The 18,377-nt window shown below is 38.8% G+C and overlaps 1 protein-coding gene across 1 annotated transcript in view; it reads left to right on the forward strand.

Moving 5' to 3' along the window:
- The first annotated feature begins 1,048 nt into the window (after positions 1-1,048).
- Positions 1,049-18,377, forward strand: part of beat-Va (beaten path Va) — a 49,769-nt gene continuing 32,440 nt past the window's right edge. Inside the window, exons 1-2 of the mRNA XM_067768819.1 lie at positions 1,049-1,193; positions 13,108-13,261. Coding sequence (XP_067624920.1) covers positions 1,151-1,193; positions 13,108-13,261 — 197 coding nt within the window. The 5' untranslated portion in view covers positions 1,049-1,150. The remainder of the gene's footprint in view (positions 1,194-13,107; positions 13,262-18,377) is intronic.

The raw sequence follows: 18,377 nt of genomic DNA on the forward strand, positions 1-18,377 counted from the left end.
AAAAAATTTTTTTAATTATTTTATTTTCATGTTTTTAGTATTTATTTAATTGCCTATTATTTCTCATTCTATTTAGTTCATTTAGTGACTCATTATTACAAGGACTCTTTCCTAACAATTTTTTACAATCTAAGTCCTCAATACATAATCCTTCCAAAGACTTTACGCGACTCTACGCCACGTGTGCTTGTCCCTCCTCCAACTCCTAAATATTTTGATGTCATTTCTACCGGACTGTATGTAATATTTGTTCCAAATATGAGCCAAATCGGACATCATAGGTCGTTTTCTATTCATGTATGTATTATTTGTTCCAAATATGAGCCAAATCGGACCACAAATACGATTTTTGTGAATATGTCGATCCTTGCGCCACCTAGCGACGATTTTTTTCATAGGTCGCTTTTTATTCTTGTATGTATTATGTGTTCCAAATATGAGCGAAATCGGACCACAAATGCAATTTTTTTTTTATTATTGCATTGTTATCGGATTCTGAACTATATTCCAAGTTTCAAGCTTGTAGCTTATCGGGAAGTTACTTAAATTTCAATTACAAAATTTGTTCACAACGGCCGTGCATGCGGCTGTGCGGCCTGCCTCTCAAGTCAAGCTAGATAAAACCGCTCAAAAATAAAAATGGTTTTTAAGGTTGTGAGTACTAAATCTATTAACTAATTAAAAAAATGTAAAATAGCGACCCATTCTGTTGAGGAGATACCTCTCTTGAGCGGCAAAAGTTTGTTGACGGTGAGTTTTCGCCCCAGGCGAAGTTTCACTGTACATATAAATTTGGAATTAATCAATTACAAGCACGCAATGGTACCATAGGTCTTATTATTTGTTAGTGCTGTGAATGTGAAATAAAGTAAAAATTGTATCAATGAAACCACCTCAAAAACAAACACAAAAAATCAAAAAGATAATTAGTAAAACTAATTAAATCTAATTTAAAGGAAATAAAAATAATTTCAGTTCATCCGCCAGCTCTCTTGAGCATAAACGTGTGTTATACAAACCATGAAAAAACAAAATTTAATGTAAAAAACACTGTTAAAAATTTAACGATAAGCAATATTTAAATCTTCTGCAAAATATTCTTCCTCTTCATACGCCCCAACTGTTGCCAACAATTTGCCAAAGCCACAGCATGGATTTGGTGCTTTTGCTCTGCTTATTTCTTCTAATAGCGGGTAAGTCGCAGCTTTTCTTAATCTGCATACTTTATTATTTCTTATATGTAATTACTTTTTTTTTTGCACTTCAAACTTTTTTAATTGCGAAAAAAAGTTACAAAGTTTGTATATTTGAAATTGCATTTGTATTTGTTCTATTAATTAATTGCTTTGTTCTTACATATGAATACCATCTGATATATGTATATATGTATGTATGTACTTACGAATTATATACATACATGTCACTGTCGCTGTAGGTACAGAAACTTTTCTTTATTTTATTCATTCACAGCTGAAGTTATTGTCATTCAAAGTTAGACAGTATTATTACGTATACACATACAGCAGTCAACACGAAAATAACACCGTCCACTTTTATCACATTTCATCAACTAAATTCTTATTTCTCCCATTCTCATTATTTAAAAATAAATTCTTTAAATCTTGCAACTAAAACAATGCAAACGAATTGCTAAAACGTTTTGAAAAAATACGAAAATTTTGAACTTTCAATTTAGGAATTTTTTGAATGTTATATGAGTATGCAGTAAGTAATTTAACTCTGACAATTCTCATTAATTTTTGACAGCTTTTTTCAGTTAAATATTGTTGTTGTTTTTGTAGCAGTGCTTCGTCCAATAGGTCTGACCAATCACAAATTGTCCTCAATATCCTCTAACGGGAGTCCGGGGAGACTAGCTGTTTCAACCGGGGTGGACCATAATGAAAGAGGTGTTAGAGGCGTTGGTTCCGCATTAAAATTGGAGGTATGGTTGGTGTCATGTGGGGACACATTGCAAGCAGGGCATACATTTTGTATGTCGGGGTTGATTCTAGATAAGTAAGAGTTTAACCTGTTACAGTATCCAGATCGAAGTTGGGCTAGAGTGACACGCGTTTCCCTAGGGAGTGTGCGTTCCTCTTCCGCATGTTTAGGGTATTGCTCTTTGAGTACTGGATTCACCGGGCAATTCCTGGCTTAGAGGTCCGACGCCTGTTTATGGAGTTCACCAAGGACCTGCTTATGTTTTTTGGCTTCACACGGCTGTGATCTCAGGTGCCGTATTTCCTCATAGTGATTGCGGAGGTGGCTCCTTAAGCCCCTGGGCGGTGTTGGCTCATCAATCAGATGTCTGTTGGGATACCCAGGTTTCTGGGTATTCAACAGAAACTGTTTGGTTAGCATTTCATTTCTTTCCTTATTGAGAGTATTCTCGCCTCACTATGTAGATGGTGCTCTGGGGACATAAGGAGACAACCCGTGGCGGTTCTGGGGGCAGCATTTTGGCAGGCCTGTAGCTTCTTCCAGTGGGTAATCTTTAGGCTTGGCGACCATATCGGGGACGAGTAGCATGCAATCGGCTGGCCAATTGCTTTGTAAGTGGTAATGAGCGTTTCTTTATCTTTTCCCCAAGTACTGCCAGCAAGAGATTAGAGGATTTTATTACGGCTCTGGATTTTCGGTACATTTGCGGCTGCATGCTCCCCAAAACGTAGATCCTGATCGAACGTCACACCCAAGATTTTGGGTATAAGATAGTCGGTAGCGTAGTGCTATTGACGTGGACGTTCAAAATGGTCGACATTTGGGACGTCCATGTTGTAAATAAAGTCGCCGCTGATTTAGTTGGTGATAATGTCAGGTTTCGCGTGGTGAAGGAACTGAAGACATCAGGGAGGTAGCCATTTATTTTGTTATATAGCTCATCGATCTGTGGGCCTGGGCATGTGGCCATTATTGTGCAGTCATCGAAATAGGAAACTATAGAAACTCCTTTTGGTGGCGAAGGTAGCTTTTATATGTAAAAGTTAAACAAAAGTGGGGATAGGACACCACCATGTGGCACACCTTGTTTAACTTTCCTTGGTTTAGATGTTTCGTTTCGAAATTGCACCGATGCCTGCCGAACACCCAGATAATTTGCGGTCCACCTTTAAAGACATGGGGGAAGGGTAGACCCTTCCAGGTCTTGCAGTAACATGCCATGGTTGACCGTATCAAAAGCTTTAGATATGTCTAGCGAAACGAGTACTGTTCTATGATGGAGTTTTGACTTAAACCGCAATTTATCTGGTTGCTGATGGCATTTAGCGCGCTGATGCTAATGAGAGGCTAGTGGCAAATTTGCCTTGAAATGGGGCAGCAAAATGGCTTCTAGCGTCTTAGCTACTGACGATAGCAGAGAAATCGGGCGATATGACTCTCTTATGTTAGCTGGTTTCCCAGGCTTTAGTAGCGGGACCACCTTGTCAATTTTTAATTTTTCGGGAATGACAAAGGTGGAAAGAGACAGGTTGAAGACATGTGCTAAATATTTAAAACCATCATTTCCTAGGCTTTTAAGCATCGGTATGGCTATGCCGTCAGGGCTCATCGCTTCAGATGGTTTAGCTTGACCGATGGCATCCTCAACCTCTTTGGTGGTGATGGTAATTGGGGACGCGCTGAATTTATGATTTTGCGCGTATCTGTTGGCCCTCCCTCTAGCTTTGTCAACCGTAGAAAGCATTATATATTGTCGACAAAAGGCACTCGCGCATTTTTTCGCATCCGTCAGCACTTTATCGCCATAGGCGACGGAAATTTTTTCGTTGTGCTTGGACGGATTCGATAGGGACTTTACGGTGGACCAAAGCTTACCCAACCCGGCAGAGAGGTTACAGCTTCTTAGATGCACCTCCCGTTATTGGCGGGAATAAAGCGAGCCGCGGCGGATTCAATGACCTTTCGGAAACCACGTTCCCCTTGGCGAGCATCAGTCGGTATAAGGAGGGCAAAAAAGCGGCTGTCTGTAAGGGATTTATATTCTGCCCACTTTCCTTTTTAAAAGTTTATGAAACTGCGTTTTACAGAGACGATGAAGCCGGCGGTATGCTCGGGCGAGATGAGTATTGGCAAGTGGTCGGATGCCAGTGTTACCATCAGCTGCCAGCTGACGCAGTTTACGAGTCCTGGGCTCACGATTTATATATATGGAGAACTGTGGCAGCTTCCTATCATACGAGTGGGGCGTCTTCGTTTATTGTGCAGAACGTCGTTTCTTCTATTGGATCCGCCAACATCTCACCTTTGTTGTCCGCCTGCAAGTTAGAATGCCATAGGTCGTGATGGGCATTCAAATCGCCTAAGATAATTCGATTGTCGCCAATGAGTAACGCACGATTATTAGGCCGGTATCCACTAGGGCAGCAGGTGGCAGGAGAGATGTGCATGTTGATGATTTCTAGGTTGGCATCGCCTGACCGGACAGATAAGCCATGACGTTCCAGGACATTGTCCCTTCAGCCGATGTCGGGATCAAATATATATTATTGCACTGAGTGGTGTATGGAAAACGCGAGACCGCCTCCATTCACGCTCTAGCGATCTATTCTGTGGATACTGTACCCAGAACTATTCTGCAGAGCAGATCATGCTGTGAGTTTAGTCTCTTGAATCGCAGCAATGCGGATGTTGTGCCGCCTCATGAAATCGACTATCTCCGTGATCTTGCCAGTTAATCCATTACAGTTTAACTGCAGAATTCTGAAGTGCAACGGGAGACGTCGTCACTCTAGGAGTAAGTGAGGGATGACTGCGCCTGGGTTGTGAGAGGCTAGCACGCAATTGCTGTTGCGGCCCTGGGACTGGTGGGACCTGGGTAAGCATTGGCGTGCCCGGTGTATTTGGGTTTGCGACCTGGCAACACGGCGCAATGAAGCCCGTCGGGGGGTTTCCGTCGCGAAGACCAGAACATTTAGCAAATTGGTACCCATTGCGGCATGGGCTGCATTGGGCGAATGTCGCAAACATATATATTCTGTGTTTGCAGACAGTGCAAAAGGTGGTAGGGACTAAGAGTCTGTTTCCCTGACCTAAGGCTCAGATCACGGGACGCCCTTGGGCGTGAACAGCAAGGAGCCATAAAAGAATTATTGAAATTACGGGGATGTCTGGTTTTAGGGTCTAACCCTGAACAACCTGTCCGATGCAACCATCCCTTACACGAGACACACTGACAAGAGTATGACCGTCCTAAAATATTCTTTTCCGGCAAACACAGCAAAAGCATTTCTCAGGTCCGGCGTCAGGAGGCGGACCCAGACCTGCAATAGCGAAGGAGGAGAAAAAAGAAAACGTTTTTTTTTTATTGTACTGGTTAATTTACTTAGCGCTAACGCAATTACAATACCATTTGCGTAATTACAAAGGCATAAATAATAAACTATTTGAGAAAAGAAGCAGAAATTTCCACATAGCACATTGCATGGTACGTAGAGAAAATGTAAACGCCAACAGTTATACGAAAAAATAAATCGATAACGCAAAAACTTCAACAAACCATTTGAACTTCTTAAATCGATATTGAAAAAGTTGCTAAGTTATAGTTTTTACAACTTTAATGCAAGTTGTTTTTTTTTTTTCCTTTGCTACTTTCTTGAGCTGCTGCTTTACATAGTAGTTCTTGTTTTCTTTTCTTCTTGTTCTTCTACGCTATTTTACTTAGTTAAGTAGAGTTTAAAGTTAAATTGCGTTTAAAATGATCGTAATTAGGAATGCTGCCAATGGCGCTGATGACGGCAACTGACAGTTGTGAAAAAGAACAATAAAAGAAAAACAACAACTATCATACAACAGTTACTAGAGCATTTAACACACAAAAACAGCACAAAAAGTTCTAAGAGCTGCGTTAAGATTAAGCCGAAGAAGAAGTTTCAGCGCAAATGTAAATGACTTTAAGTGCAACAACACTCACTCCTACATAAATATTAAGACTGGTAGTCATTTCACACAATCACTATCTCGTCTTGCACATTTCCTTCAACTTATCTTGGTCATTCATTGCTTGTAGTAAATGACAAGCAACTATTTTTTATGAACAGTGACTGTCTGGCATCGCTGGGCAGCTGAGTAACAGCAAAGAACGAACAAAACATGCAACCATGTAAAATGGTATAATGACTTTGGAAAAAAGTTTGCTGTGAACAGCGCTAAACACTGCCAACGTCCATAAAGATTATCGTTATGTATGTATATGTGTGTGTGTATGTAAGATATACTTTAAAAGAATTATAAGTTTTTAAACCAAAACGGTGGAGTATAAAACGCGTGGTGTTTTGCTCACGAAAAAGAAATGTAGGTTATTAAAAGAGGGCAGCGGAAAAAAATTAAATAATTGTTGTAATTTTTTTTAATCAATAGGAAAACGTCGTTGTGAAATATTTTGTAACAAAAGTAATTAAATATACTAGCCGGACCCGTGATATCAATCAATCATCTATCAATAAAAACTGACATGCGCTTTCGCTGCCATCTGGCAAATTTTAGCAACTGCCGAAAATGCAGTGTTTGTTCTAATCAAATATTCACAATAGTGCCATAGTACAAATAGATTTTTTTGTGTGTTCTCAATCGTTTATTTTTAACAAATTATTTTAATAAAATATAGCTAAACAAAAGCAATGCTACCAATAATGCCCAAGGCTCGCTAAAGCACGAATATCCATCTTTACGACTAAAAATTTATTTACAGATTTGGATTCCAAATAAGAGCGAAAAAGGGACCTGCACATAAAAACAGCAATTAGAAATAATATATAAGATAATTGTAGAATATTAAAGTTGGATCCATATGGGTTTACTGTGCACCTTTTACCATACACCATACTTCTGGGCACTTGCCCAGAAGTGTTTCGAAGAGAAAGTGCAAACTTTTAATTTATTATTTCTTATTCTTGTTGTTATAATAGCACTTTGCTTCATCTAAAAGATGCGTGCACCCACAAATTTTCATCAATATCTTCTAACTCGAATCCGAGGAAACTTAGGCCCTTATAGCGTTTTACGATGCGTGATCAAAATAAATTTTTTAAATAACAATAACTCTGAAAATGAGGATCGAATTAATGACATCTGTGAACTAGCGACAAAAAGTAGTCGCAGGGTCTATAACTTATTATAATTTATAGAAAAGTTTAACATGCAACCGGCATTTACCTTTTGAGTGAAACTGGTTTTTCAGTCACTTATCCTAAAACATTATACGGGCATTGCAGTTTCAACAGGATAGGACCGGAACGATAAGGCGTTCATTCCGCATTGCAATTGAAAAAATTATTGGCGTCATGTGAGGAAAAGTTACTAGGGAATACACATTGTATATTTCGCACTTAATTCTTCTTGATAAGTAAGAGTTTAACCTATTCGAATATCCTGATCGAAGTTGAGTGTGCGTGACGCGCGTCTTCCTGGGGAGGAAACTTTCCTCAACTGCAAGTTAAGGGTATTTGTCTTTAAGAACGCGGCTGCATGCTCGACAAAATGTTGACCGTGATCGAACGTCACACCCAGTATGATGTACGTAATTTCCATTGTATAACGAATTGAGTAACAGGAGCACGAAAAATAGTGTACCTTAGTATCTGCAGTAGTAGCCCTCACTACAGCAGCAACTATTTCGTTGGTAAGTAGCTCAGCGGTTTAGCTTCCAAAATGAAGTGAGGATGAGAAGGAAAGGGTGATGATACAGTGAAGGAATATCGAAGTCAGCCTTAATGGCAGGCACCACACAGTCTAAGTGCTGAAAAGCAATGTGCTTTAAAAGCTGCACAAAGGGAAGTAAGATAGCGACATGAGAAGTAAAGATGAAAAAGTTAATAAGCTAAAGGGGGAAACCATCAGACTTCAGCTTACTTTGTGATACTAAAGGGAGATAACGTCGAAACTCTGCTTTTCGTGGAGAAACAGATGAACGAAGTTGCGAAGCGAAGTAATCCCTGACCCTAAAAACAGCTGGGTGATACAATGGGGCTAAATTGATTACCTGCACCAACAAAGCGACTTTATAATGGCTGAAGAGAGTTGCTCCAGACCTCAAAAGACAAGAAGGCGCGAGATTGAATATGTAGGATAGAGCACTGATCCCCACAATACCAAAGGCAGCGGTTTAGATACCACGTAGGGTTTGGAAGTTACATAATGTATATCGACACCTGTTGAAGGCTTGCACTACATCTCCCAATTCGTACCACTCACAGCTGGAAGATTATTCTGGTGCGCTAGGAACTTATGTATATGTATGTTTGCCTTAAATAGGTGCCCTAACAACAGTAACCTCAATTAGCTTAAAGCAGGACAAGTAGAAAAAAACCTCTAGCCTCTGAAAGAGGCGGCAAATAACGAATTCATGGGTGTTGGTAGTGGAAAAATAGCTCAATACCATGATGCTGTGAGTCTTAAAAATAACCACAGTTTTCGAGAGGAAAGGTAGGAAGAAATGAACCTAAGCTTGAAATCAGCGGCAAAATCCATTGCGTGAGCGCAGTGGCGGAGAAATTGGATAAAGGCAAAATAGCTCAGTGGTGTTATGAACCTCCAACACGGTGAAGTGGCGTTGTGCGAGCTTCTGGTAGCTCTTGAGGAGGGTTCGGTTGATATGCCTCTGATATAGGAGCAATGGCTCACATCTAGAGGAAATATTTTTGTACGCAGCGTTTGTAGGATAAGAGGTGCGGTAATGGTGGGGAAATAATACTCTAATATGTTATCTAACTTCCGCGCTGAAAATCGTTTTAATAGGGAAAATAATAGCTGTTCCCTTTCTTAGCCAACTGCTACCAAGTCCATGACGGGAAAACAAACCAGAAGGGTTCATGTCATAGGTGCGATGCCCCGTTTGTTATTGTTTTTGTTGTTCTTGTCTTTACAATTACAAAATAATAACAACAGGGTATAGAATAACGATATAAGGGAGCCCCTTTTTTGTTATATACTACACAGCAGTCTACAGGACATGGTAGATTAAGATATGAATAGTGGGCCTTTGATAGATCATACTTCTTAGAACATGTATATGTACTACTTCAGCATCCCCCTTCAGAGGGTAAAACCTGGAAAACACTATAACAACAGACCGGTGGAATGATAGTTGTTCCAGACTTGTGAAGCAAGAAGAATGGTGCAACCTTGAGAGGTTAATAATGTAAAGGAATTAGAGGAGTGCAAAATTTTTTTATCAAAGGCGCTGACAACTGCTTATAATAGAGTTTGTCCTCTGATATGTTTCAAGGGAAAAGCAAAACCATCGTGCTATGATAAGGAATTGAGTCTTCTTAGAGAGTGGCTAAAGAAGATTTTTGAACTGATAAAAGTTGCGAAAATCGAGCAGTACTGGAACAAGTAAAGGGATCTGTTGAGGATATATGAACGTGAGGTCAGTAGGGCGAGAGGGGTTTGAAAGAAAAATTTCCGCGCGGACATAGAATGCTCCAGCAAAACGTCGATACTGGAGAGGGGCCTATCTAAGGAAGATACAGATAGTGTGGATGAAGAAATATTATTTGCTGTTGTTTGAATAATATCTACCACTGCTTTACCTCAGCAATAAAATTTAGATTTAAAAAAATTCTAAAATTCTTATTTAATTTTCATCCCAATATTAAACTTTTCGAAATACTAATGTCTTACTTGTAGTGGTTCTTTAAGTATATGTGTATGAACATATGTATGTATGCACTTACACAAAAAACTATTGGCAAACTTAATATCTTGAATTAATAGTTTATGATTTGCCCATTCAGTGAAGCTTGTGGAATCGAATGACATGAAGTAGAAAAGTTGGAAAAACACAATTTCCACATATGCAAATATAAAAGAAATAATATGATTTGATGCACTGCATGAGTCCGGATATCGGAGTACACCAAATATTTGAATGAAAGATAGTTCTTGTCTCTTTATAAGTAGATAAGTTTATGAGTTTTTATTTGAGCTTAGATATTTACATGTTGCTTGACCTTAAATTGTTAACGAAAAATTGTTTTGATTTATGTTATTTCCAAACCTAAGCTGGTTGCTCGTCGACCACTTCTTTGGTGCTGGTATGAGTTGCCTAAAAAAATTTTTTTTTGGAATGCAAATAGAAAGAGAGCTTGTTGGAGCTTTGTAATTTCCGCTTCTTATATTAATATAATTGATTGGGAGCAAAAGATTATTAGAATGACGGAAGACTTTGAGCTGTAGATAATGTTCAGCATAATATTCTTTAAACATTTTATGGTTTTAAAGTAAGTACGTAATACTTAGCTCTTATTTTTTAGTTATGAAAAATTTGTTCTAATTGAAATATTGAAACCAAAACAAATGTGGAAAAATTAAACGAAACAGAACAAGAAGAAAACAGAACGCATACAATAAAAAACAGAATAAACAAAAATGTTGACGGTACAAACATGAAAGAGAAAGGTGAAAAAACAGATATGTTAAAACGGAACAAAACGAAAACAAAAGAATGGTACGAAGCGAAAAGTAAAGGTAACAAAACGAACACGAGACGAGCTTGTCGACGACATATAAACCAAAATTAAACAAGTTAAGGAAGCAAACTTTACAGACATTAAATTTATGGGATGAAAGTCAAAATGACAAGGGAATAAAACAAAGCGAAACGTTCCGGTACGCAACGAAGAGAAAAGGTAATAAAAGAAAACCATACTCGAAATTAAATTGTGGAAAGTCGTAAACGAAATACTTAACTAAATGAGAGGAAAACAAAAAGGCCACGGAACTGAAATAAAATTTAAATCAAAATGAAAGGAAAGGAGAAACAAGAGCGACTCGAAAATAAAACAAAGACTTAATAAAAAACAATAACAAAAAAACTAAAGGAAAAAGGAAACGATATGAAGATAAAACGAAAAAAACTTATATGAAACAAAAATGTAACGAAAGCGAAAACAGAACGAAACGAAAATCAAATGAAAAGTCAGTGTTACAGAAACCAGAATGGAACACAACGAAAATAAAATAAAAATAAAACGAACCGAAATGAATGCGAAAGAAAAACGAATCCAAAATCAATTGAAAAGATGATTGTATCGAAATGAAACCAAAGTTTAGCAAAACGAAACGAAAATCAAATGAAAAGGTGATGATACCCAAACGAGAAACGGAAATAAAATTAAGGGAAAATGCAAAAAAAATGAGTGAATAAAATGAAAAAAAAATTAGGTTGAAACAAACCGAAAACGAAATGAAAGTGAAGCGGGCACGATGATCAAAGCGAGAAGAAAGCGAAAACTAAAACGAAAAAAAACTAACCGACAGCGAAATGGAAAGCTAAAAGAAACATAGAAAAAAGAAAACAAAAAGGGGCGAAAAAAATTACAACTGAAAAGAATATAAGATGACAACAATAGGAAAACAAAAAAAACAAATAAAGGTAATACGAATATTAAAGAAACAACGTTTTTTAGTTAGCGAGTCACAATGAAAAAAAACGATAATCGAACGAAAATAAAAAAAAAGACAATATACAGGCGATATAAAAATTAAACAAAAACCAAGCATACCTGTAAGGAGAACGAATCTATAACAAAACGAAAAAAGGGAACGAAACAGCTACTAAATTAAAAAAAAAACAGAAATAATAAACGTATAGAAAGCGAAACAAAGACGAGAAAAACTAAGACTTAGGCGGAGCTGATAGAAGAAAAAAATACCATAGGTTCGACTGCCTTATATAAATGGTACTCGCCTCACCCTGTCTACGAGGGTCAAGTATCTGAGATAGACTTCTGTTCTTGAAAAAACCATCAGCAAAAACTGGTGTCTCAAATGCAAACCTGTGATGTGCTATAGATGGCCGCCATTAGATCAATACTAATATATGGAGCAATAGCTTGGTGGGCGGTCATCGAAGAACTGTATAAAATAAAGAATTTAATAGTATACAGCGGACAGCTTCGGAGAAGCAACATAGAGAGAGGATGTGGCCGCTCCTGCCGGGGGACTTTGTGGGGGCGAAGTGTGGATCTACTCAGATAGCCAAACACCGCACATGGCTTTTAAAAACCTATGGACTTCACCTTAGGCCGTCAGCATTTTCATGGGGTCGCTTCAAGACGCAGTTATCTTCGAAAGCATAACCCCTGTATGGGTGCCTTATCACAGAAATATTGAGAGCACGAAAAGGCAGAGGAACTCGTATAGTTTGGCCCGTACTGGGTTCGGCTGAGGCCTACCTGGCAAATTCAAGGAGTTAGCGGTTTCTAACTCGTACTCTTCAACCACATTCAAGATAACCTAGTCAATAGATAAAGGAAAAAATATTTACGAACACTGTCACAAACGCGGGACACTAGCCACTGGATGCTTACAAAATGGGAATCTTTTCAACATTATTTGCAGGAGCTGCGGTGGGAAAGTCAGTAAAGGAACAGTCGCGAACTACCTGTGTTAATGCCTAGTTCAAGCTCATATTAGTTGTATAACTATGAGCAAATATATGCTATCGGAATTTCAGGAAATAGCTTAATGCTCTGCAAAAGATAAAAGCAAGTGCATTTTCTGCTCCAAATGGTTCAAACGGAGTATCGACTAACCACACGAAATCAGGAGAAATTGGTTCCAGGAAAAATGTATATCAAAATGGCGCCCCGTATGCTAATTGGGCTCGGGTCTTGGGTATACTGGCAGCACAGCAACCAACCAACCAACATTTATTGCCTTTGAAATGTAGCACCTTAAAGTATTGAATATTCCACTTTTAACTCTCGATAAGCGTATGTTTTTCATTTAAAACTTAACTACGATTTTGTAATCGGCGATAAATTTAAGGTAGTTTTCTTACATAACTCTACTGATATCTCATAAACGAATGTCCACATGTGTGTGCGTGCTCATATATAGTGCAGCAAATTTGCATAGTGAAAATATTTCAAATAATATATAATAACAACACACACATATATATATATGTACACATTTACACACTTGCATGTCAATTTACCCCCACACTTCGCAGCATTTCTTATAAACTTTTCGATTTTGTTATTTAATTTCGCAGTATTTCATTTTGAGTTTAAATGTCACATCAATAAAACGCACACACGTATACAAATTTAATACACAGATTTAAATAATTCTTTATTTTCATTATCTGTCTTTCAGATTTCCATCGAATTTCCTGCCTTTTTGTAACCGACATCAGCGTACCGGAAATTGTAGATTTTCGTGATAATGTCACTTTATCCTGCAGTTATGATATGAGCGGGCATACGTTGAATTCAGTCAAATGGTATAAGGATAAAATGGAATTTTTCAGGTGAGTTATAAACGAAATTGTACACATAAAAACATATTTACAAACATAAATATGCGAACATTTTTTTTTTAAGAAATGACAACGCGCATAGCAATTCGCATTAACTGCTCTTATTATACAGTACTTAAATGGGTATACATGGCGTATACGTAACCTGATAATGCTAGGTAAACAAAAACATATCCTTATATATGTATGTGTGTGGCACTAGTCCCAAAGGGCAGCGACTACTCACTCTCTTAGCAAAATGTTTGCGTGCTATAGCCGCTGTAATTCGTAGACTTGGGTTTGGTCAGTTACTTAAAAATTGCCAACATCCAATATGTACGATATTTCTACTCAAACAGCAAATTAATATGCAGTGTTAAATTGAATGGAAAACCAATTGCAGCACGTAAACTGGAAAATTTCTATGTTATACACAAACAACTATCATAGTAAACGAATATGGTCGTCATGCCTGACAGCCATTCGACTCATGCGAAGCTACAAATTTGGCTGGCGTCTGTCGGTCATTTCATTTGCTACATTGCAAAAGCAAAATTCCAATTATGATTTTTCTAATATTTTTTTGGCGTATAACCAATGCTGTGAGAGCGCATACTCAAATTTTCAACTCTTAGCGTTTTTTTTTATCTAATAGTTACTGAACTTTCGAAGTTTAGCAAAAGTACGTCGTACGTGTAGAGCGACTGCTTTGGGTATGTATCAACTATTGTTGCTATAACGGTATAGTTTTAGGGCTTATGATTTTGGTTCCTGCTATAAAATAAATTAGACGTAAGGTCAAGGCAAAGTAAAAGGTTTCAATATAGCAACTGGTATTAAAATAGTACGCGAATTCGGTTAGTTAAACGGTTTCGATAAAAATTTATTTTTAAATTAAACGATACCTCGTTATAGTAACCGATTCAAAAAAGGCAGGTAGTTTTTACTAAACTGTCACAAACCAGGACATCCCAGCAAAAACTGCTCGATCTCGCTCCAACTCCTCGCGGGTTAAGGGAACATCTCCATAAGCCCTAAGGCGATATCCGGCACATACAGCCGTTTGATCCAGGCAAGCATAAGCAGGCGCAAAATCAGTAAACACGTAAAACGGTGAACCTTGTTATTAGTATACAAAATCCTACTCTTGCAGAAGAAGAAAGCATACTACCAAGGGAGATACGAGTCACCCAGGCCAAACTTCCTGCTCTTGCAGAAGAAGAAAGCATACCACCAAGGGAGATACGAGTCACCCAGGCCAAACTTCGTTCCGGATATTGTCACAGATTAAGCTCATACTTGTCCAGAATTAACCCTGACATACGTATGGTATTTCCTGCATGCGATGTGCCCTCACATAATACCAACCATATTTTCAATAGGAATGTGGAGACCAAGATTCTAACTCCAATCTCCCTATGGTCCGTCCCTATTGGAACTGAAACTCTCCGGCGAAGCACTGTTAATATAACAAAATCCAAAAAAGGTACCGGCACCGGTGCGAACCAGAAAACGTACGGGTTCTAAAAAAGTCGTTTCTAGGATAAAATCGGTAGCGTGCTCCGCCTGCCACACCGTATGCCCTGGGTTCACACCCCGGGCAAAGCAACATCAAAATTTTAGAAATAAGGTTTTTCAATTAGAAGAAAATGTTTTTAAGCGGGATCGCCCCTCGGCAGTGTCTGGCAAGCGCTCCGAGTGTATTTCTGCCATGAAAAGCTCTCAGTGAAAACTCATCTGCCTTGCAGATGCCGTTCGGAGTCGGGATAAAACAAGTAGGTCCCGTCCGGCCAATTTGTAGGGAAAATCAAGAGGAGCACAACGCAAATTTGAAGAGAAGCTCGTCCTTATATCTCTTCGGAGGTTATCGCGCCTTACATTTATTTATTTTATTAATAAGATAAAAACGGTACAAAAAGGCGGTTCTAAGATAAACCCGGTACAAAAAAATCGGTTCTAATAAAACCGTTACAAAAAAGAAATGGGTTTTAAGACAGCCGGTTCAAAAACCACCGGCTCAAAAAAATACCGGTTAAAATAGGGAATCACTTGTAAAAACCCGGTTAATTAAAGTGGCCGGATATAGAAAATAACCAGATATAAAAAGCAATCGTTTCAAATCAGTAATTGGATTAGAAATGTAAACTGTTCTAAGAAGCAACCGGTTCGCAACAGTAACTGGCTATGAGAGTAGTCCCTTTGTAAAAGTAACCGGTACACAACAGTAACTGGCTAAGGGAGTAGTCCCTTTGTAAAAGTAACCGGTTCAAAAGAGACCAGTTCAAAAAGTAACCAGTTCATAAAAGTAAACGGTTCAAAAAAGTTACCGGTTTCGATAAATTTACAGTTGCCATAAAAGTCACCGGTGCCGATGCATTTAGAATTGCCATGAGAGTTACCGGTTTCAATGAATTTACTGAGTAACCGGTTTCTGTTGATTTACATATGACATAAAAGCAACTCGTCCAAAAATGAACCGGAGTCGAGAAAAAACCGTTAAAAAAGTAACTTTTTCAAAGAATTAACAAATCGTTATTTTTCTAATAACAAATCGAATTTTCATCAATAATTAATCTACAACTTTTCAAAATCAAATCGATTATTTTTCTATAAAAGATCGATAGTCTTCGAAAACAAATCCGTAGCTTCTCCAAAAAAATCGATATTTTTGGATACCATATCGCTATCTTATTAAAATTAAATCGATATTTTTTCAGCAACAAGTCGAATTTGTGAGTGGTCGCGCCCATAGAAAAAGCAAGTGACCATTAAGAAAAAACTGCAGACTTTGAGGTTTCGCTCCTATATTGAACCAACGCTTGCTAACTATCAAATAATTTGCCGTTCATCTTTTAGACAAGGGGGAGGGGTGAGCCTTCTACTTCTTGGAGTAGGGTGCGATGGTTGACTGTGTCAAAAGCTTTCGATAGGTCCGGTGCCACGAACATCACCATATGATAGGGGTTTTTCCTGATTATTCCGTCTTTTATTCGATTTTTTATTGCGGTTAGCGCGGTGGAAGTGCTATGCATTTTGCAGAAGCCATGTTGATGAGTGACTAGGCGAAGATTGGCAGTGAACCAAATTTATCAATGTCTGGATCGGCTGCGTAGTCGGAAACTCAACACATGATATTATCTACCTGGTCTAGTTGTATTCTTTCCACTAACCAAATAAAAATATGTGCGTGTGGCAGACCTCGTTTTCGCCATTCACTTGAATACATCTAGCAACGTCTTTTTTAACAATGTAGCTCATCATGGACTGCATTTTATGTCAGAATATTGTTATATACCACCAAACGCCAAATCAGTTTTCTACTGCAACTTACCTAGGGAGCTCGGAGCGGGCGTGTAGGCTTGTTTTGACCGGGCTTAGTTACTCGGGAGGTCGGGGTTCTTGCTGCGATCCACCCTAGTGTGAGCGTATGTATATAACTATAAATTTTCATGCACTATGCGGACTAAACCGCCTAAAGACAAAGAGTCAAAATAAAAGGACAAAAAGCAAAAAGCACACAGCCTATATTCGTTGCTTACTCTATTGACTGGCATAGTAGGAACGGACGGACTTCTTACAACAGTGGAATGAAAAACCTCAAGGTGAAGGTCGTAACACACAACCAAAAAAAAAAAAAAAACAAGTAAGGAAGGCTAAGTTCGGGTGTAACCGAACATTAAATACTCAGTTGAGAGCTATGGAGACAAAATAAGGAAAATCACCATGTAGGAAAATGAACCTAGGGTAACCCTGGAATGTGGTTGAATGACATGTGTATCAAATGGAAGGTATTAAAGAGTATTTTAAGAGAGAGTAGGCCATAGTTCTATGGATGGACGCCATTTAGGGATATCGCCATAAAGGTGGACCAGGGCTGACTCTAGAATGTGTTTGTACGATATGGGTATAAAATGAAAGGTGATAATGAGTATTTTAAAAGGGAATGGGCTTTATTTCTATAGGTGAACGCCTTTTCGAGAAATCCCCATAAAGGTGAACCAGGGGTGACTCTAGAATATGTTTGTACGATATGGGTATCAAATGAAAGCTGTTAATGAGTATTTTGAAAAGGAGTGATCCTTAGTTCCCTAGGTGGACGCCGTTTCGAGATATCGCCATAAAGGTGGACCAGGGGTGTCTCTAGTTGTACGATATGGGAATCAAATGAAAGGTGTTACTGAGCGTTTTAAGAGGGAGTGGGCATTAGGTCTATAGGTGGACGCCGTTTCGAAATGTCGCCATTAGGTTGGGCCAGGGGTGGCTCTAGAATGTGTTTGTACGATATGGGTATCAAACGAAAGGTGTTACTGAGCATTTTAAGAGGGAGTGGGCATTAGGTACATAGGTGGACGCCTTTTCGAGATATCGCCATTAGGGTGGGCCAGGGGTGACACTGGAATGTGTTTGTACGATATGGGTATCAAATGAAAGGTGGTAATGAGTATTTTAAAAGGGAGCAATCCTTAGTTCTATAGGTGGACGCCTTTTCGAGATATCGCCATAAAGGTGGACCAAGGGTGACTCTAGAATGTTTGTACGATATGGGTATCAAACGAAAGGTGTTACTGAGCATTTTAAGAGGGAGTGGGCACTAGGTCTATAGGTGGACGCCTTTTCGAGATATCGCCATTAGGGTGGGCCAGGGGTGACTCTAGAATGTTTGTACGATATGGGTATCAAACGAAAGGTGTTACTGAGCATTTTAAGAGGGAGTGGGCACTAGGTCTATAGGTGGACGCCTTTTCGAGATATCGCCATTAGGGTGGGCCAGGGGTGACTCTAGAATGTTTGTACGATATGGGTATCAAACGAAAGGTGTTACTGAGCATTTTAAGAGGGAGTGGGCATTAGGTCTATAGGTGGACGCCTTTTCGAGATATCGCCATTAGGGTGGGCCAGGGGTGACTCTAGAATGTTTGTACGATATGGGTATCAAAGGAAAGGTGTTACTGAGCATTTTAAGAGGGAGTGGACATTAGGTCTATAGGTGGACGCCTTTTCGAGATATCGCCATTAGGGTGGGCCAGGGGTGACTCTAGAATGTTTTTACGATATGGGTATCAAACGAAAGGTGTTACTGAGCATTTTAAGAGGGAGTGGGCATTAGGTCTATAGGTGCACGCCTTTT

This window comes from Eurosta solidaginis, chromosome 1 (genome assembly GCF_040869045.1).
Source record: "Eurosta solidaginis isolate ZX-2024a chromosome 1, ASM4086904v1, whole genome shotgun sequence".
NCBI lineage: Eukaryota > Metazoa > Arthropoda > Insecta > Diptera > Tephritidae > Eurosta > Eurosta solidaginis.